The following is a 17,957-nucleotide window of genomic DNA, read 5'->3' as shown; positions in this document are numbered from 1 at the left end:
TTATATAAGGATTCTTATCTTAGACTCGAACTAAGATCTAAATATTAGAAGTATTCTGCTCTACCCTTAAGCTAATAAGAATTATATAAGTTATTCTTAAAATATTATATATATATTTTTTTTATATAAAATATTTTTTGATTATAGACTCATAAAAAAAAATTATTACTTTTTGACCTTATAAACACTTATATAGAGTATTTATAATACAGAATACTATTAAAAAAAAAGGTATAATAACATGTACAAGATTTGAACTTATATCATTGTGTCCGTAGCACAGTATTCTGCCGTTAAACTAACATGTTTATATATAAAATTTAAAATTTTAAATTATTAGAATAATAAAAACAATTCACAAACTTCTAATAAAACAAACTAAAAAAAGGCTATTATATAATAATATAATAATTTAAAATTATTAATAATAAATTAATATAAACTATAAGGTAAAATATTTTTATATTAAACTAACAAAAAAAAAATATATATATACAATTATTAATATATTTTTAATTATTAGGGTTGGTACCTTGAATCGAACAAGGATATACTATGCCACATACAGCTGTTCTACCTATTAAACTATACCGACCTAAATTTTTATGAAAAATTATATGAAAAATTAAAAATTTTAATTATTTTACATTAGCCAGGAGAGAAATTCGAATTCTCATTCTTAATTCATGAAATTATTGTTCTACCTATTAAACTATCCTGGCTAAAATTATGTTGGAGCGATTCGAACACTCATTAATAAATACCAAAAATTTATGACTTACCTATTAGTCAACAACATAAAAAAATATGGGTAACAAGACTTGAACTTGCAAAGTTAAAACTATTCCATCCTAAGTGGAACCTGGTTACCAAATTTCAGCATACCCATAAATTTAAATATAATATATAAGAAATAAGTAAATCTGCTCGAAATAAGATTTGAACTTATAACCTAAACATCTTCAGTGTTCCGCTCGACCAATTGAGCTTTTCGAGCTATGGAGCTATCAGGATTTGAACCTGAATTGAGGACATGCAAGGTCCCAGTTTTACCAATTAGACTATAGCCCCTTAGTTATATTATTTATATAACTTATTATTTTAAATATAAAAAAAAATTTTTTTAGTGTATAAATATATACTGAATTAATAATATTAATTATTATTAAATATCCAAGGCACGATTTGAACGTACACGAAATCCATCACCTAATTTTAAGTTAGGTCTGTCTACCAATTCCAGCACTCGGATTATAAAACTTTTAAAATAATAATGTAAGGCTAAAATGAGTCGAACATTTATAAAAGCTATCATGAGCAGCTGGCTTTACCATTAAGCTATAGCCTTATAAAGCAAGTTTAGGAGTTGCACCTAAATTATTGGATCATGAGTCCAATATGTTACTATTACATCAACCTGCAAAATATAAATAAGAAATAGGTGATTTGAACACCTGACCTTTCGCGTGTAAAACGACAGCTCTACCATCTGAGCTAATTTCTTTCAACCCAAGAGAGATTTGAACTCTCGCACTAACAGTGAAAATGTTATGTCTTAACCATACTTGACCATTGGGTCTACCAACTATTTTTAGCCCAGTGCAAGTATCGCACTTACTTAAACCGATTACAAAACGGTTGCATTACTTTTATGCTAACCAGGCTTAATATGAGCTATAATTAGTATTTTATAAAATTAGTACTTTATGCCTAAAAACAATTAAGATTCTTACAACTAAAGCCTATGAAAAAATTATTCGTAGTGTTCTACTACGTTTATAAGAGTATAGTATAGTAAGCTTCGCGCTTAAATGCATTCAGCACTTATCTCTAACTGACTTAGCTTTCCTGCCATGCTTAATAAACAATACTACTTAAGTGAAAATAGTATAAGATACATAATATCAATATTAAACAACAGGTAAACCATAGATCAGCATACCCAACTCCTTTCGTACGAAGGGGCTATCTATATTAGACTCTAATTACCTCTAGAAGATAGAAACCATACTGTCTCACGACGTATTAAACCCAGCTCGTGTAGCTCTTTAACCGACGAACAGTCGTACCCTTCATGATTTCTACATTCATGTGGATGAGCTAAGCCGACATCGAGGTGCCAAACCGCGCACTCAATTTGTACTCTCTTGCGCAAATTAGCCTGTTCAATTTATGTTATCATAAAAGTTTTTTATCTTTTATTTCCATTATTTTCAAAATGGTTCAGACTATTTCATCATCTTTATTAGTTATATAATATAAGCAAAATATAATAAATATTATATACATTTATATTTATTAGAATAATTTAATAACCACTTAATCAACCTTTAATACCAAATGATCCTAAAGCGGAATTATTATTAAGATTAGTATAATCAATATTAGATCTAAATTTACCTAGTAGCAGGTATTAAATTACAAGCTAATGGTAGATTAACTAGACGCTATACTACCTTTGATCTTATTTTTTGTTAAAGATCTTGCAGCAGTAAAACGTCTAGTTAATCTACCATTAGCTTGTAATTTAATACCTGCTACTTTTTTATATTTAATATCATCAAAAATAGTTTTTTTTAAATTATTAGATTTAGATTTATTTTTTAATAATATATCATATAATATATCATTAGTAATGTCTAATTTATTATAATTATCTTTAATAAAATTTCAATTAAAAATATATTTATTATTAGGGTATAACGTTAATAAACTTTTTTTTTCTAAAGGATATTCTTTATTATTTTTTTTAAACTTTTGTTTAAATATTTTCTATTTTTTTGTATATCCAAAACAAAACGTTGAGTAATAATTTGACTATTAAAAAAATAATATTTAATATTAACAAAATTAAATTGTACATTTTTTTTATATAATTTTTTTATAATATTAACTAAACCTTGTAGATAATTGTTTCTAAATTTAGATTTATTAATATATATTAATTGTAAAATATAAAGGTATAATTTAGCTATCTTAAAAGTTTTATTTAAAAATAAATTATAATATAAATTTGTAAAAAGTTTTAGATTTTTAAAATTACATTTATCAAAATTATTTAATAAAATATTTTTTGTTATTCTTCTTTGTTTTAAAATAAAATATTTCCCTATCATTTTCAATAAATTTAATTTATTTTTTTTTTTAATAAAATATTTTTTTTTTCTTAATTCAGATAAATATAAACGTATTTTTGGGTCATAAAAATATATAGTAATATTTACTAAATCATTAGTATGTTTTAATTGAGCATCACTAAAAAAAATTCTATGTTTTGAAGTTAAATATTTTTTATAGATTAAACGAGTTCTAAAAAAATTTTTTGTTTTTGAATAATAAGCATTAAAATAATTTTTTATTAAATTAATACTTATCTCATTAATTTCTGATATTAAGGTTATATTCTTTTTATTGTATACATAAATACTATTTTTTCAATTCCTTATCATAGGCCCTGATTCTTTATATATATAATTTGAATATTTAGAATTACCTGAAAAATTTTTATAAGTATTTTTAATTTTTAATTTTATTATCTTGAGCATTTAAATATATATATTTAATTATTAATATAATTTTAATGTTATATAATAATATAATTTAACCATAGTTAAACCAATTTCATTAATAAAATATTTAATAAATATTAAATTAATATTTATACAAAAATATTAATATATATATAACTAATAAAGATGTTGGGATTAAATAAAAGGATTATCAATAGCACTATTCACCTTTTAGTCGTTGAACGTTCTTATTTAATTTATATAAAATATAAATATGCTAAAATAAGTTTCGCTTCAAATACACTTAAATATAAGTTATTTTTGAAATTTACCCAAATTATTACCAATATTTTAAAATACAGGGGGACTAACAAAAATCCCTAGCGTAACTTTTTCTTTAATCCAAGACCTTTCCTTTTTGCATCTTGTGATCATATGCCCCGCTTACGCGACTGATAGACTTGTAAGTCAAACAGTAAAGCAAGATTTAGCCATTAAACTTTTAAAGTATAAATAATTATCATATTAATAAAGGTTTATATATACAATATTAATATAAATAAAATACTAATAAAAAATTTTTATTAATATTTGATATACATCTATTTACCATATAGTTAAAATCTTACTTAAATTTTATAAAATTCGAATTTAATACAATAATAACTGAATAAATATAAAATATAATTAATAACAAACTAAATAATAATAATTTATAAATATAAATATATTATTATTGTAAATTAAAATTTACAAACTTACATTATTAACTTTGGATATACCCAGGTACTTTTTATGGGATCTGTGCCCCGCATAAACTGTCTTCCAGTCATAAAGAATATAATAGTTTAAATAAAGGTGTTTCAATTTTATTTAACAATTACCTTATACACTCACAATTGACTTACTATATTCATAAAAGGTAACAGTAAAGCTGCATAGGGTCTTCTCGTCTACCTAGAGTTAAGCGGTATCTGCACCGCTATTCCAATTTCACTGAGCTAATCATCGAGACAGCTGTTGTATCGTTAAGTCATTCATGCAAGACCGCATTTAACGGCCAGGGTATTCCGCTACCTTAGGACCCTTATAGATAAGGCCGCCATTGATCGGAGTGTCCTTCAAAACCTAACCTTTTAAATTAAGTATCTCAGTTATACAACCGACATTGGGCAGACATCACACTCAATACTTTGATTTTTAATCTTTGCAGAGTGATTTGTTTTAATTAAACAGTCGTACAACATTATTTCATGTTTCCTCTTATTTAACAGAAATATTTTTCTGTAATAACGGCCCTCCTTATCCCGAAGTTACGGAGTCAATTTGCCGAGTTCCTTAATGATTATTCACTCAAACGCCTTTGTATACTCTACTTGCTTACTTGTGTTAGTATTTAGGTACGGTCTATATAGTTTCGGATTTCGCCGAGCAATTAAAATTGCTTATTTGATTAAATTTAATTTCCAGAACCTTTAACACTTTATAAAAGTTTTTTCTCTAATCTATTTATATCATCGTATTTGAATCCATTTGGAGAAGTTTTTTTTCAAACAATTTACCATTTTACTTATTTTACTTCCTACTTAGATACCGAAATTTAAATAAAATACCATAAGCTTAAGGCGAGGATGTTAAATCCTTTTTCGTTACTCATGCCAGCATTCTCTCTTGGATTCTTATATAATTTTTTGTCTTAAAAAAGACAAAATCTAATATTTATCCAGTGTTCCGCTACCTCATATATATATATATATTTAAACAAATAATATTATATATTAATATATACGAACAAGGTTTCGGTATATTATTTAGATCCGTTAAATTTTCGGTATACATATCTATCTAAATGAAATTTTATTAACCAGTGCTCTGTTACGAGGTCTTCAAAAAATGGCCGCTTCTAAGCCTATTTCCTGGTTGTATTTGATAAGTACATCCTTAATTTCACTCAATAATAATTTTGGAACCTTATAACTCTTGTTCAGGGCTGTTTCCCTTTAGACATACAACCTTATCGTACTATGTCCGATTATTCAATACTCATCTTTGCCCTTTCGAGTGCAAATACTCTCCGATAAAATCTTCACGATCCCCCGATGTGTACAAAATTTACATATTGTCCGAGATCCTAGTTCTGTACCTGCTAAGATGTTAATTAAATTACCTACTCACATAGGTTTCGCGGAAAACCAGCTATACTAGTCAGTTTTGTCTTTCACCAACTTACCACAATTCATCGGATATCTCTACAACGATAACCGTTCGGCCTTAAGCCTGATCATGGTAAGATCACTAGCTTCGGGTCTAAATTTAGATACTTATCATTTTCTCATAATTGGTTTATCTAGGCAAATAATTTTTATTTGCTTGCATCTAAGTTTAACTTGCTGACCCATTATGCAAAAGGTCCGCTCGTATTATTTATTTAAAATTTTTTTTGAGCTGCTTATAAAATTACTATTTCTATCTATACCTCACGGTACTATTCGCTATCGCTTATATATTATATTTAGCTTTAGAGGAAGGTTCCCCTTTATTCAAACAGATATTTTCCATTTTACTTATAAGCTTTTTTATATTAGTATACACTAATAATAAAATCTCGTTTGATTTCTTTTCCTAAAGTTATTAAGATATTTCAATTCACTTTGTTTATTATTAAATTTATATTAGATATTAATTTTTCATATCTATCTTTAATATATAGCCAGATATCCGTAATAATCTCTTTATATACTTATTTTGATATTTATTATATCAAAAAAAAAAATAATATCATACATATGTAATTATTTATTTTTTTTTTTATCAGGTTATTATGATTCGAACATAACAATTCCTCATCCCAATTGAGACGCCTAACCACCTGGCTCTAACCTGTGTATTTATTCAGAGAATATCCGATTCGAACGGATGTGATCAAATAGATCAAATAAGTTTCAAGCTTACCACTTTAAACCGCTCAGTCAATTCTCTTTTATTATAAATTAATTATTATCAAGAGCACTCAGATTTGAACTGAGGATATGAAGTTTGAAGCTTCAAATTTTACCAATTAAATTATACTCTTTATAATTAAATATTTAGCAATAAAAAAAAATATATAGATATCTATATAGAAATTTAAAAATATAATATTAAATCCATTACATTATCCATATTCGGATGTAACATAGCTTCATTAATAGGTTCTATATTGTTATCTATATCCGTAATAAATCCTAAATTGTTATTAATATTCCCATTGGTATTTTGAGGGGGAACAACATTCATAGGCCTTGAGGTTTCAGCTGATCCTCTAGGTGGTCCTATAGTAATATTTACAGACCTTGAGGTTCCATCTGATCCTCTTCAAGATCATAGAGGAATACTTACAGACCTTGAGGTTTCAGCTGCTTCTCCTGAGGATTCTCCTATATTTGAGCTCCCTTCCACGATATTTGTACCAAGACTATTATTAGAATTATTTGAGTAATTATTAGAATTATCTGAATAATTATTAGAATCTAAATCTAAATCTGAATTATAATTATCTGAGTAATTATTGGAATCTAAATCTGTATTTGAATTAGAATCTAAATCTGTATCTGTTTCAGTATCCGCTACTCCATAATGAATTCTTTCACTGAGATATATGAGATCTTGGATCTTATAATCTTGTTGCTCCAAGTATAGTTTTAATTTATCAAACTGAAGAGTAGATAAACCAGTTTCTAATCGATTATTTAAAATTAAATCTTTTTTTAAAGTCAAGAATTCATGTTCTCGTAAAAATAATGTAAGGCACTGACCATCTATTTCATAACTATAATCCTCATAGGTATTAGATTGTACTTTAAGAAGATCCTTAAGAATATTAGTTTCGTAATTTACTTCTTCTAATCTAGCATTATTTTCAGAGTAAAATTTTCTAAGTATAAGAGGATCAAAATTTTCTAAACTTTGATTCATTACACTATCATAATTATTAAATAAAATACGTTTATTACTAGTTAAGTATAATTCACTTACATTTAATATGGGTCTTTTATAATCTAAAAGTGATAAATCTATCACTTCTGTTCTATTTTTTTCTTTAGGGAATGTCTGTGAAAAAGTACGAATTTGAGTAAAATTAAATATAAAGATAGAACCACGATATTTAGTGGGAGTTGTTAAATTAAAAATATTATTATAACTTATTCTTATCATTTTCATTTTTGTAACTTTCATTTTTTTGTTCATGAGGAAACCTCACATAATTATCCATAGCAATAAAATGTATAAACTTCTAAATATTTTTTTTTAACATTAAGTTTATACCTAGCAAACGAATATGCTAGCGGAAAAGAGATGATTCGAACATCTATATGTATAAACACAATATTTAGCAAATATCTTGCTTTACCAATAGCAACTTTTCCTTCGAGTTAGGCCGGATTTGAACCCGCATCTATTATCTCGACAAGATAACCCTTTACCTATTAAGTTACTAACTCCTTACGGCTAACCGAATTCGAATCGATATTTATTGTTTGGAAGACAACGAGTTTACCATTAACTTATAGCCGTTTAAAAGAAATTTTCTTTAAATAAAATATAAAATCAGGGTTGAAAAGATTAATTTTTTTTAATCTTTAAGACTTATGGGATTCGAACCCACAAATTAATGATTAAAAGTCACATGTTTTACCTTTAAACTAAAGTCTCTAGAGACTAACCTTTATCTTAATATTAAAATATTATATTTAATTTTTTATCATGATTCCTTAGCGACTTGAACGCTAAACCTACTCTTATCAAAAGTATACTTTACCTGATTAAGTTAAGGAATCTTTTAAAAATCTTTTTATTAAATAATTAAAAGTACCTTTAAAATTTCACTAAGTAAATATAATCCATAAGTTTATTATTCTATATATACATAAATATATTAAAATTAATTCAGCACTTGATTATTAATTATTAATTATTAATTATTAATTATTAATTATTAATTATCCATTATTATAAATAAGATAACTAAAATATATTTGATATCTCATTAAATTAGTTTAAAAATTTAATAAGAAATTAAATGTATTATCTAGATATAAACTTAATAATATATCATTTAATGAATTCGAAATAATATCTACATGATAATTAGATAAACTATCCTGAGTATTTTCATACGTAACAATATTTAAAGAATTATTAAAAGATTCGTTACTTGAAGTTATATCAGGACCTTCTGATGTTCCTCCCATATTAGTATCTCCATTATCTCCTTCTTCATTGTTGTCTGAGTCATCAGAGTCTTCCTCATCTTCAGACTTATTATCTTCAACTATTACTTCTGGCTCATACCCATAAAGAAGTCTATCTAATACATCTAAATTATTTCGAATAATACGATCTTGTTCTTCCAAATATTGTCTTACTGCTTCAAACTCTTGTTCAGATAAACCAGTTTGTAATGGATTATCTAATATTAGCTTTTTTTTATAATACAATAATTTACTTTCTCGTAAAAGAACTGTTAATCGCTGACAATCTATCTCATAACTTAAATTTTCTGAAGAATTAACTTGTCGTTCTATAAGTTGCCTAAGAATATTATTTTGATCATTTACTTCTAATAACCTTGGAGTTTGCCGTTCATAATAAACTCTGATTATATTATTATCAAAATTACGCAAATGATGATTCATTACATTATCGTAATTTTGATAAAAAGCATTTCTCTCAGGATTAGTGTGGTAATGAGTAATACTAAGTCTAGGATCATTTCTAGGTAAACGTGCTAGAGAAATATCTCTATTCATTCTTCTAATAGAAGTTTGAGTAAAAGATCGTGAATATATTTTAGAACTACATATAACTAATATCCTAAAGGATATAAAAATATCTCGCCTCGATCCGAGGGAATTAGATAATAAATTGTTGTTATTATTAATTGATAACATTAAAAAAATTTAAAAACCATACGCTATAATTCAATTCACCCTCCCTACCCTTCCTTGCATAATTATTAAACAATTATACATGTGAATTAAAAAAAAATAATATTTATATTTTTAGTTCTAATCTAATTTAAAATTAATTATTGCGATATAATTATTATGATTTAATAACATATTTAAATTAAATTATTATTTAAGTAATCTTGACATAAGTCAACCTATTCCAACCTCTTAGATATATATATAATTATACCTAATACTCCCTACTTAAATAATAAAAAAATTATTATTTAAATAATAATTTAAAAACCACCACCTCAATAATACATACTACCATAAAGAAACAATCAAACTAGATCAACAAAATGTCAATAAAATATACCCGATTCTAAACCTACATGATGATGATCAGTAAAATGATAAGCAAGCAGACGTCATAAACCAATTACTATAAAAATAGTTCCAATAATAACATGTAATCCATGAAAACCAGTACCAAAGAAAAAACAAGAACCAAAAATACCATCTGAAATAGTAAAAGATGATACATCGTATTCTATACCTTGACAAATTGTGAATAAAACAGCAAATATAACTGTGAATATAGAACCATATAAAGCTCCTTTTCTATTACCTTGTATTACAGAATGATGAGCATATGTAACAGTTACACCTGACGATAATAATAAAATTGTATTTAATAAAGGTAATTCAAAAGGATTAATACTTTGTATACCTAAAGGTGTCACATAGCACCAACTTCTATATTAGGTGATAAAGAACTATGAAAAAATGCTCAAAAAATCCCTAAAAAAAATAAAGCCTCAGATACTATAAATAAACCTACTCCTAGATTTATACCTCTTTGTACAGCATAAGTATGATCACCTAAATAAGTACCTTCTGATATAACATCTCTAAATCAAAAAAACATACTTGCCATTAAATTAAATATTGCTATAAAAAATAAATAACTTACTCCATTAAAACCATGCAAGTTTAATACACCTGTTGTTGTAAGAACAAATAGAGAAATAGAAGTAAAAATAGGTCAAGGTGATGGAGAAACCATATGATAAGGATGATGTTGAAAATTATTATTTTTTAAATATTTCATACATTTATTATAGATAATAAAGTGTGTAGTATTATTAATTGTTTTTATATTAATTATATAATTTTATTTAAGGTTTATACCTATATAATTTATTTATTTTTATTTAGAGTAATAACTATAGTACCTACCATAGCTAATAATAATATTATTGAAATTATTAAAAGTCAAATAGAATAATTAGTATATAATACATTTCCAATACTACTTATCTGAGTATTATTAACTAAAGAATTATCTCAATTTAAACTAATAACATATTGTATATCTTCTTTGTAATTAAAAAAATACTCTTGTTTTAAATTTTCAAATTTATTGTATCCTAATACACTAATGTTATTTGGAATATTTTGTCCTAAAATATAAATAAATAATATTACACTTAACATAGCTAAAGGTATATAATTATAAGTCTCACTTAAAAGTTCAGAAATACGTATATTTATTAACATTAAAATAAAAATAAATAAGATAGATACAGCACCAACATAAACTAATAAATAAGATAAACCAATAAATTCTAAACCAATAAAAAATAAATAGCATGAAATACTAAGAAATAAACCTATCAAAAAAAAAATAGAAACCACAGGATTTTTACTAATAATAGTATAAAGACTAAAAAATATACAAATTATATAGATAATATCTAAAAACTCATCTCTATAACCATTATTTATATAATCAGAAAAAAAAAACATAAAGGAAATTATATTAAATTCTTATTATAAACATAAAATTAAATTTTTACAAGAATGCGAAAAAAAATTTTGTATAGATTAGCCACAATTTATCCATTTAGGAAGAAAAGGAATTGAACCTTCGATAGCTGTAAAGCTATTGAGTTTACAGCTCAACCCGTAAACCAACACACGGACCCTTCCTTAAAAAAAAAATTTTTTAATTACGATCTAAAAATAACTTGGTTATAGTTATAATTTAATCTAAATTATTTGAAAAAAAAAAATTTTTAAAAAAAAAAAAATGTAATTTTAAATAAATTATAATTAATTTTTCAAGCTAAAATTAACTTGACATAGATTAAATATTAATTAATTTACTTAAAAATTTCAAATTATTTACTAATAAAATTTTTTTTTTATATTTATTTATTTTTTGTTAAAATTAATATATCCCGTGCAATTTCCATTACACGAACCTTATTACGACTTAACACCAATTAAAGTCATACATACGAAAATTTAATGTAAAAATATAAATATATTATAATATTTATTAAAATAAACACAAATCAAACTTATTGCACATACTTCTTTCAGCGCCTGACGAGTGGTTAGTACCTAACTGATTATAAATTCACCGTGACGTGGTGATTCACGATTACTAGTAATTCCTTATTCATGTTGTCGAGTTACAGACAACAATCCATATTATATCCTATTTTAAGGATTAGCTCCATTTTACAATATAGCATCCTTTTGTTAAGGCGTGTGTGGCACGTCTATAGCCCACAATATTATGGTCATGATGACTTGTCTTGGTCCCTATTCTCTAACCATTTTTTTAGCGAATAACTTTATACAGATAAATAAAGTAAGGGTTTGCGTTAATTAAAGGAATTAACCATGTCTCACGACATTAACTGCAGACAGCCGTGCAACGCTTGTAATAATTTAATATTATACAAATTGTGGTAAGATTTTTCGCGGATTATCGAATTAAATAACATACTTCACTACTGGTTTCAGAAACGGTCTAATGATTTCAGTTTCAATGTTGCCATCTTACTCTTAAGGTGGAATGCTTACACTTTCATTTATATGTTAAATATATTTTTAACATTTAACTCTTTTATATTTAAAACTAATCTATGTATTTAATTTTTAAATATATAAAATATATTAAAGATTTAATACATTTTTTAAGTTAAATGTTGAATCTAACTTATGGCATTCATAATTTTCTGCTTGGACTATTAGGGTATCTAATCCTTTTCGCTCCCCAAGCCTTCGTCCCTCAACGTCAGTTTTTACATAGAAAGCTGCCTTCGCCGTTATCAGTCCTATTGGTATTAAAAAATTATATCTTTACTCCAAAAGTTCTCCCTTTCTCCTATAAAACTCTAGTAAATAAATATCCTTATCGGATTTATTTTACCGTCTAGGTACCCTTTAAACCTAATCAAGATGACTAACACTTGTCTTCTACGTATTACCGCGACTGCTGGCACGTAATTTGGTCAAGACTTATAAATAAAAAATTGTCATAATCATTTTTCTATTTAGAAAAATAATGATATTATTTATCATTACATTTATTCCTCCAAGTTGCTGGTTCAGCCGTTAGGCCATTGACCAATATTCCTCACTGCTGTACTAATACGCATTGGGGTTTTTTCAGACCCAATGTGGTCGATCGACCTCTCAGTCACGACTACGGCTTATAGCTAGTTAAGATATTACCTTTTCTACTACTATATATTCACCGAAAATATTTATTAACATCTTAAAGCGAAACCTTAGTTTCTTTCTTATATAAGGAATTTAACCTTTCTTTAAGGTAGCCAAAATATTATTTACTCACCTGTACACCACTACATCATTTTTAATATGATGTCGTACGATTAGCATGTGTCAAGCACTTGGATAGCGTTCAATCAGAGCCATCATCAAACTCAAATATTTTTTTTTTACTATTTTTAATTTATTTAGTAGAACTAAAAAAAAATTTATTTTTTATTTTAATAACATTTACACTAGTAGAATTTAATATTTATTCTTATTTAATATATTTTTTATATTTGGATTTTTAGTTCTACTACTAATGTCTATAACTATTTTTTTTTAGTTAAATTTATTAATACTAATAAAAATAGTTATATATATTGTTAAAAAATTTTATTATGATTTAAAATCTATAAGTAATTAATTAATACTAATTACTATTGTTCATATTAATTTTAGGTTATTTAATATGAATTATATATTGTTATCTACATTTAACCCGGTTTCTGTGTATATATATGACACTAAAAAAAGAACTTAATAAAGGATTCATGTTCATAATATATAATAATGTATATATTTAATTATTTTCTGTTAAAATTTCATAATTTAAATTATTGTATTTATAATATATAAATATATTATATACATTTAAAAAACAAGTTTAGGATTTTCCTCCTTATTATATAATTTGTAGATAATTAAAAAAAGAGATAATTAATGTAAATCTAAACTATCTTTAATATAAGAACAAGTTAAAACTACAAAAACTTGAGCTTGAATAAAACTTATACCTAATTCTAAACCAGAATATGCAATAATAAAAGCTAATGGTATTAAACCAAGAACAAAAAATAATATACCACTATTAAGTATATTATAAGTAAATCCACTTAAAATAGATAAAAGCATATGACCAGAAAGAATATTAGCTGCAAGTCTTAAACCTAAAGAAACATTACGAGCTAAATAAGAGATAAATTCAATTAAAACTAATAAAGGCAATAAACCAAGGGGACAACCAGAAGGAACAAAAAAAGAAAAAAATTCTAAACCATGTTTTTGGAAACCTAAGAAGGTAGCTCCTAAAACGATAGTAAAACTAAGAAAAAAAGTTAATATAAAATGAGAAGTTGCTGCAAAACTATAAGGTATTAAACCTATTAAATTGTTTGTCAATATTAATAAAAATAAAGCATAAATAAAAGGAAAATAGATTTGACCTTTATTTGGATTTATAGTATTTATAACTATACTATGTATAGTTACATATAAAGATTCTTGACTAATAGATCATGTATTTGATATTATTTTTCTAAAATTTGTTGCTAGTATATTTACTAATAAAATTATTATTGTACTTACAATTAAATATAAGCCTATATTTGTCAATGAGATATTTGCATTTAATATAGTAGAGTTAATCCCTACTAAATTTCTAATTTCAAATTGGTCTAAAGGGCTAAAAACCGTATCTAAATTATACATATTAAGAATTTTTTATGTTATATTTAATTTATTGTTTTATAGTTTAAAAAAAATGAATAAAATATTAATACTTTATATTATTATAATTTATTTATAAATAAACGTGTTAAAAATAAATGAACTAATCTAGGTAAAATATATTTACTAAAAGTGTAAGTTATAAAACTTAATAAAATAAAAACGAATAAAGCTTGATTTACAAAAAAAAAAGGTACTAATTGTGGCATAAATCTATTTTATATACATGATATTTTCTTTTACAAATCTAAAACCTAGTGCACACAAAGTTTAAAATATCCTTTTTAATATAAAATCTTAAATAGACTAAATAAAAATTATTAATAACACTTTTAAATAAAAATAATATACATAGTTAGTAATAATATATTATTTTTATTTATTAATATATAAGACTAGACTAGTTAAATATTATTAAGTTTATATAAATAAATCCTATTAAAAATAAATTAATTAGAATAAATTAAAGAAGAAACTGAATAATGTAAACCATCTAAAATAGGCGCAGGATAAACACCAAATAATACTGTAAATATAACAAGACAAGTTAATAAAACAAATTCTCTTTTGTTAAGATCAAATAAATATTTAAAAAAATAAGAAGAAAAAATTCCTCCAAAAGCTATTCTATTATACATAAAGATTGTATAAGCAGCAGAAAATACAATAGAACTACTAGCTAATAAACCTAAAAAAGGTACTCTTTCAAATGTACCATAAAGTGACATAAATTCACCTATAAAATTTAAAGTAAGAGGAGCACCACAATTACCTAAAGACAATATATAAAATAATATACTAAAAATAGGCATTAATTGAGCTAAACCTCTATAATATGTAATTAATCTAGTAGAAGATCTATCATATAAAACACCACCAACACATATAAATAACCCAGATGAAACAAAACCATGAGCTAAACCTAAAGAAATAGCACCTTCTATACCTTGAATTGAATTACTAAATGCACCTAATAAATATACAGCAGCATGTGATACTGATGAATAAGCAATAAGTTCTTTAATATCTATAGTTCTTAATGTACTAAAACTAGCATATATAATAGTTATTACACCTATAACATATATTATATAAGTATAATTAATACTAGCTTTAGGTAATAAAGGTAAAATTAATCTAAATATACCATACAAACTTAATTTTAAAACAATACCAGCTAAAAGAATACTACCAGCTAAAGGAGATTCTACGTGAGCTTTTAATAATCAAGTATTTAAAAAAATTGTGGGTGTTTTTACCGCAAAAGATATAAATATACCATAAAATAAAAAAAGTTGAGTTATATAATTAAAATTTGCTTTAGATAATGCATCAAAATCAGTTGTCCCCATTATAGAAGACATTGTTATTATAGAAAGCAACATAAATAGAGAACCTAGTAAAGTATATAAAAATAAATAAAAACTAGCTCTAACTTTATTACTTGATCCAAATAAACCTATTAATAAAAATAAAGGAGGTAATATACTTTCAAAAAATATATAAAATAATAATAAATCTAATACTAAAAACACTCCTAATAATAAAGCTTCTAAAAGTAATATAATTATTACAAAAGATAATACATTTTTTTCATCAATCGATTTTCAATTAGATATTAAAGCAATAGGTGTAATAATAGTTGTTAATAAAACAAAATATATAGATATTCCATCAACTCCTAAATATATATCAAAATAATTTATTTGATAATGTTCTTGAACTTGTATAAATTGAAACTGTTTACTACTAAAATCAAATAATATATATATTATTAAAGAAATAATTAAATTAATAATTGTAGTACTTAAACCTATTAATTTAATCATTTTATTATATCAAAAAGATAAACGATAAGAAGTTAATGTTAATATAACAAATATTCCTAATAAAGGAATGAATAACAAAGAAAAAAGAAATATCATTTATAAAACATAAAATAAAATTACCTATAGATTATTATTTTAACCTTATGTAACACCGTACATATCTGCAAGGCTAAAAAATTATCTAAAAACTTTTTATTAAATATGAATTAAATTAATTTTTAATAAATTTTATATAAACTATAAAACAATAAAATAAAAAACATACAAAAAAATAAACTATAATAAAGTAAAATTACAAGGTAAAATATTTAAACCTACTACTAAACAAGGTGTTATAATTATATACGCTATAATTAAAGGTAAAAATACTATTCAACAAACTGACATTAATTGATCAAATCTAATTCTAGGGAATGATGCTCTAACTCATATAAATACAAATATAAGAAAAGAAGTTTTAAAAGCTAAATTTAAACTAGAACAAGCATTAATTAAATAATAAGATAAAACATAATTATAATCAAAATCGGGTTTTAAATATAATCCTAATAATTCCAAGATATAATTAAAACTAGAAATTATTGTAACTAAAGGAAAAATTTGCAAGTAACCACCTAAAAACAAAACACTAGTTAATAAACATATTAAGACAATACTAGCATATTCTGCTAAAAAGAAGAATACAAAAATAACTGCCGAATGTTCTGTCATAAAACCACTAACAAGTTCTGATTCAGCTTCAGCTAAATCAAAAGGAGCTCTATTAGTTTCAGCAATACAACCTATAAAAAATATAATAAAAATAGGAAATAAAGGTAATATAAAGTAAATAGATTTTTGAGCTTCTACTATAGCAGTTAAGTTTAAACTTCCTGTTAATAAAATTACTAATAATATAGCAGAACTTAATATTAATTCATAACTAATTAATTGAGCTGTACTTCTTAATGAACCTAAAAATGCATATTTAGAATTAGCTGATCATCCTGCAATTAAAATTCCATAAGTAGCTAATGATGACACAGCCAACATATAAAGTATACCTAAACTAAAATCTGATACATATAAACCATAACCATATGGTATTACTGCATAACCTAATAAAGCAAAAATTAAAGTTATTATAGGTCCGAGAAAAAATAAAATTATATTAGCTTGTGTTGGTGATACATATTCTTTTAATAATAATTTTAATGCATCAGCAAAAGCTTGTAAAAGACCATAGTAACCTACTGCATTAGGTCCTAATCTTCTTTGCATACTGGCCATTGTTTTTCTTTCTGAAATTGTAACAAAAGCACTGTTAATAATGAAGGAACTATAACTAATAGACCTTCTATAATAGATAATAAATATGACATATTATTTGAAAAATAGAATAATTTAATAAAATACTTTAACAAAAAATAATTTTTCAAATTATAATAAAAATAAAAAAAAAAATGAATATAATAAATATATTTTTTTTTTAATATTAAATAAACATCTACTACTAATATAATTAGAACTAGATTATTAATATATTTTAGGAGCCAGGAGAAATCGAATCTCTAAATTTTAATTTGCAGTCAAAACACAGAGGAATTCCACCACATGGAGTTCAGCTG

General features: G+C 24.3%; 7 protein-coding genes and 25 non-coding genes across 32 annotated transcripts; all 32 read right to left on the bottom strand. All coding sequences in view use genetic code 4, as the record gives it.

The window, feature by feature from the left end:
* Nucleotides 1–10: 10 nt before the first annotated feature.
* Nucleotides 11–81, bottom strand: HCBG_12124. Its single transcript has one exon. It is a non-coding gene; the product is annotated as a tRNA-Arg (tRNA).
* A 156-nt stretch (nucleotides 82–237) lies between these two features.
* HCBG_12123 lies at nucleotides 238–308 on the bottom strand. The gene has a single exon. It is a non-coding gene; the product is annotated as a tRNA-Arg (tRNA).
* Nucleotides 309–523: 215 nt separating this feature from the next.
* On the bottom strand, nucleotides 524–595 carry HCBG_12122. Its single transcript has one exon. It is a non-coding gene; the product is annotated as a tRNA-His (tRNA).
* A 55-nt stretch (nucleotides 596–650) lies between these two features.
* On the bottom strand, nucleotides 651–722 carry HCBG_12121. Its single transcript has one exon. It is a non-coding gene; the product is annotated as a tRNA-Met (tRNA).
* Nucleotides 723–727: 5 nt separating this feature from the next.
* Nucleotides 728–800, bottom strand: HCBG_12120. The gene has a single exon. It is a non-coding gene; the product is annotated as a tRNA-Gln (tRNA).
* A 6-nt stretch (nucleotides 801–806) lies between these two features.
* HCBG_12119 lies at nucleotides 807–889 on the bottom strand. Its single transcript has one exon. It is a non-coding gene; the product is annotated as a tRNA-Leu (tRNA).
* Nucleotides 890–924: 35 nt separating this feature from the next.
* On the bottom strand, nucleotides 925–997 carry HCBG_12118. The gene has a single exon. It is a non-coding gene; the product is annotated as a tRNA-Phe (tRNA).
* A 2-nt stretch (nucleotides 998–999) lies between these two features.
* HCBG_12117 lies at nucleotides 1,000–1,071 on the bottom strand. Its single transcript has one exon. It is a non-coding gene; the product is annotated as a tRNA-Ala (tRNA).
* A 99-nt stretch (nucleotides 1,072–1,170) lies between these two features.
* Nucleotides 1,171–1,252, bottom strand: HCBG_12116. Its single transcript has one exon. It is a non-coding gene; the product is annotated as a tRNA-Leu (tRNA).
* A 24-nt stretch (nucleotides 1,253–1,276) lies between these two features.
* Nucleotides 1,277–1,348, bottom strand: HCBG_12115. Its single transcript has one exon. It is a non-coding gene; the product is annotated as a tRNA-Met (tRNA).
* A 3-nt stretch (nucleotides 1,349–1,351) lies between these two features.
* On the bottom strand, nucleotides 1,352–1,422 carry HCBG_12114. The gene has a single exon. It is a non-coding gene; the product is annotated as a tRNA-Met (tRNA).
* A 9-nt stretch (nucleotides 1,423–1,431) lies between these two features.
* HCBG_12113 lies at nucleotides 1,432–1,504 on the bottom strand. The gene has a single exon. It is a non-coding gene; the product is annotated as a tRNA-Val (tRNA).
* Nucleotide 1,505: 1 nt separating this feature from the next.
* On the bottom strand, nucleotides 1,506–1,579 carry HCBG_12112. The gene has a single exon. It is a non-coding gene; the product is annotated as a tRNA-Glu (tRNA).
* Nucleotides 1,580–1,593: 14 nt separating this feature from the next.
* Nucleotides 1,594–1,664, bottom strand: HCBG_12111. Its single transcript has one exon. It is a non-coding gene; the product is annotated as a tRNA-Thr (tRNA).
* Nucleotides 1,665–2,723: 1,059 nt separating this feature from the next.
* On the bottom strand, nucleotides 2,724–3,449 carry HCBG_12006 (ribosomal protein S5; the record flags this gene model as incomplete). Its single annotated transcript has 1 exon — nucleotides 2,724–3,449. One exon carries the CDS (start codon nucleotides 3,447–3,449, stop codon nucleotides 2,724–2,726), a length of 726 nt encoding a protein of 241 aa, XP_045282995.1.
* A 689-nt stretch (nucleotides 3,450–4,138) lies between these two features.
* Nucleotides 4,139–4,262, bottom strand: HCBG_12110. The gene has a single exon. It is a non-coding gene; the product is annotated as a tRNA-Ile (tRNA).
* Nucleotides 4,263–6,320: 2,058 nt separating this feature from the next.
* On the bottom strand, nucleotides 6,321–6,392 carry HCBG_12109. Its single transcript has one exon. It is a non-coding gene; the product is annotated as a tRNA-Pro (tRNA).
* A 10-nt stretch (nucleotides 6,393–6,402) lies between these two features.
* On the bottom strand, nucleotides 6,403–6,488 carry HCBG_12108. Its single transcript has one exon. It is a non-coding gene; the product is annotated as a tRNA-Ser (tRNA).
* A 22-nt stretch (nucleotides 6,489–6,510) lies between these two features.
* Nucleotides 6,511–6,582, bottom strand: HCBG_12107. The gene has a single exon. It is a non-coding gene; the product is annotated as a tRNA-Sec (tRNA).
* A 1,252-nt stretch (nucleotides 6,583–7,834) lies between these two features.
* On the bottom strand, nucleotides 7,835–7,915 carry HCBG_12106. Its single transcript has one exon. It is a non-coding gene; the product is annotated as a tRNA-Ser (tRNA).
* Nucleotides 7,916–7,917: 2 nt separating this feature from the next.
* HCBG_12105 lies at nucleotides 7,918–7,990 on the bottom strand. The gene has a single exon. It is a non-coding gene; the product is annotated as a tRNA-Asp (tRNA).
* A 2-nt stretch (nucleotides 7,991–7,992) lies between these two features.
* Nucleotides 7,993–8,063, bottom strand: HCBG_12104. Its single transcript has one exon. It is a non-coding gene; the product is annotated as a tRNA-Gly (tRNA).
* A 66-nt stretch (nucleotides 8,064–8,129) lies between these two features.
* HCBG_12103 lies at nucleotides 8,130–8,201 on the bottom strand. The gene has a single exon. It is a non-coding gene; the product is annotated as a tRNA-Lys (tRNA).
* A 52-nt stretch (nucleotides 8,202–8,253) lies between these two features.
* Nucleotides 8,254–8,326, bottom strand: HCBG_12102. The gene has a single exon. It is a non-coding gene; the product is annotated as a tRNA-Ile (tRNA).
* A 1,412-nt stretch (nucleotides 8,327–9,738) lies between these two features.
* HCBG_12005 (cytochrome oxidase subunit III) lies at nucleotides 9,739–10,553 on the bottom strand (the record flags this gene model as incomplete). Its single annotated transcript has 1 exon — nucleotides 9,739–10,553. The coding sequence occupies one exon, from the start codon at nucleotides 10,551–10,553 to the stop codon at nucleotides 10,173–10,175; it is 381 nt and encodes a 126-aa protein (XP_045282994.1).
* An 89-nt stretch (nucleotides 10,554–10,642) lies between these two features.
* HCBG_12004 (NADH dehydrogenase subunit 6) lies at nucleotides 10,643–11,251 on the bottom strand (the record flags this gene model as incomplete). Its single annotated transcript has 1 exon — nucleotides 10,643–11,251. One exon carries the CDS (start codon nucleotides 11,249–11,251, stop codon nucleotides 10,643–10,645), a length of 609 nt encoding a protein of 202 aa, XP_045282993.1.
* A 98-nt stretch (nucleotides 11,252–11,349) lies between these two features.
* On the bottom strand, nucleotides 11,350–11,435 carry HCBG_12101. Its single transcript has one exon. It is a non-coding gene; the product is annotated as a tRNA-Tyr (tRNA).
* Nucleotides 11,436–11,521: 86 nt separating this feature from the next.
* HCBG_12100 lies at nucleotides 11,522–11,651 on the bottom strand. Its single transcript has one exon. It is a non-coding gene; the product is annotated as a tRNA-Lys (tRNA).
* Nucleotides 11,652–13,732: 2,081 nt separating this feature from the next.
* HCBG_12003 (ATP synthase subunit 6) lies at nucleotides 13,733–14,503 on the bottom strand (the record flags this gene model as incomplete). Its single annotated transcript has 1 exon — nucleotides 13,733–14,503. The coding sequence occupies one exon, from the start codon at nucleotides 14,501–14,503 to the stop codon at nucleotides 13,733–13,735; it is 771 nt and encodes a 256-aa protein (XP_045282992.1).
* An 80-nt stretch (nucleotides 14,504–14,583) lies between these two features.
* On the bottom strand, nucleotides 14,584–14,730 carry HCBG_12002 (ATP synthase F0 subunit 8; the record flags this gene model as incomplete). The annotated part of the gene is made up of 1 exon: nucleotides 14,584–14,730. One exon carries the CDS (start codon nucleotides 14,728–14,730, stop codon nucleotides 14,584–14,586), a length of 147 nt encoding a protein of 48 aa, XP_045282991.1.
* A 240-nt stretch (nucleotides 14,731–14,970) lies between these two features.
* Nucleotides 14,971–16,350, bottom strand: HCBG_12001 (NADH dehydrogenase subunit 4; the record flags this gene model as incomplete). Its single annotated transcript has 1 exon — nucleotides 14,971–16,350. One exon carries the CDS (start codon nucleotides 16,348–16,350, stop codon nucleotides 14,971–14,973), a length of 1,380 nt encoding a protein of 459 aa, XP_045282990.1.
* Nucleotides 16,351–16,626: 276 nt separating this feature from the next.
* Nucleotides 16,627–17,619, bottom strand: HCBG_12000 (NADH dehydrogenase subunit 1; the record flags this gene model as incomplete). Its single annotated transcript has 1 exon — nucleotides 16,627–17,619. One exon carries the CDS (start codon nucleotides 17,617–17,619, stop codon nucleotides 16,627–16,629), a length of 993 nt encoding a protein of 330 aa, XP_045282989.1.
* Nucleotides 17,620–17,957: the final 338 nt, after the last annotated feature.

The sequence above is a fragment of the Histoplasma capsulatum genome, scaffold supercont1.87, assembly GCF_000150115.1.
Source record: "Histoplasma capsulatum G186AR mitochondrial scaffold supercont1.87, whole genome shotgun sequence".
In the NCBI taxonomy this organism is placed as follows: domain Eukaryota; kingdom Fungi; phylum Ascomycota; class Eurotiomycetes; order Onygenales; family Ajellomycetaceae; genus Histoplasma; species Histoplasma capsulatum.
This window is presented reverse-complemented; position numbering and strand designations above follow the sequence as displayed.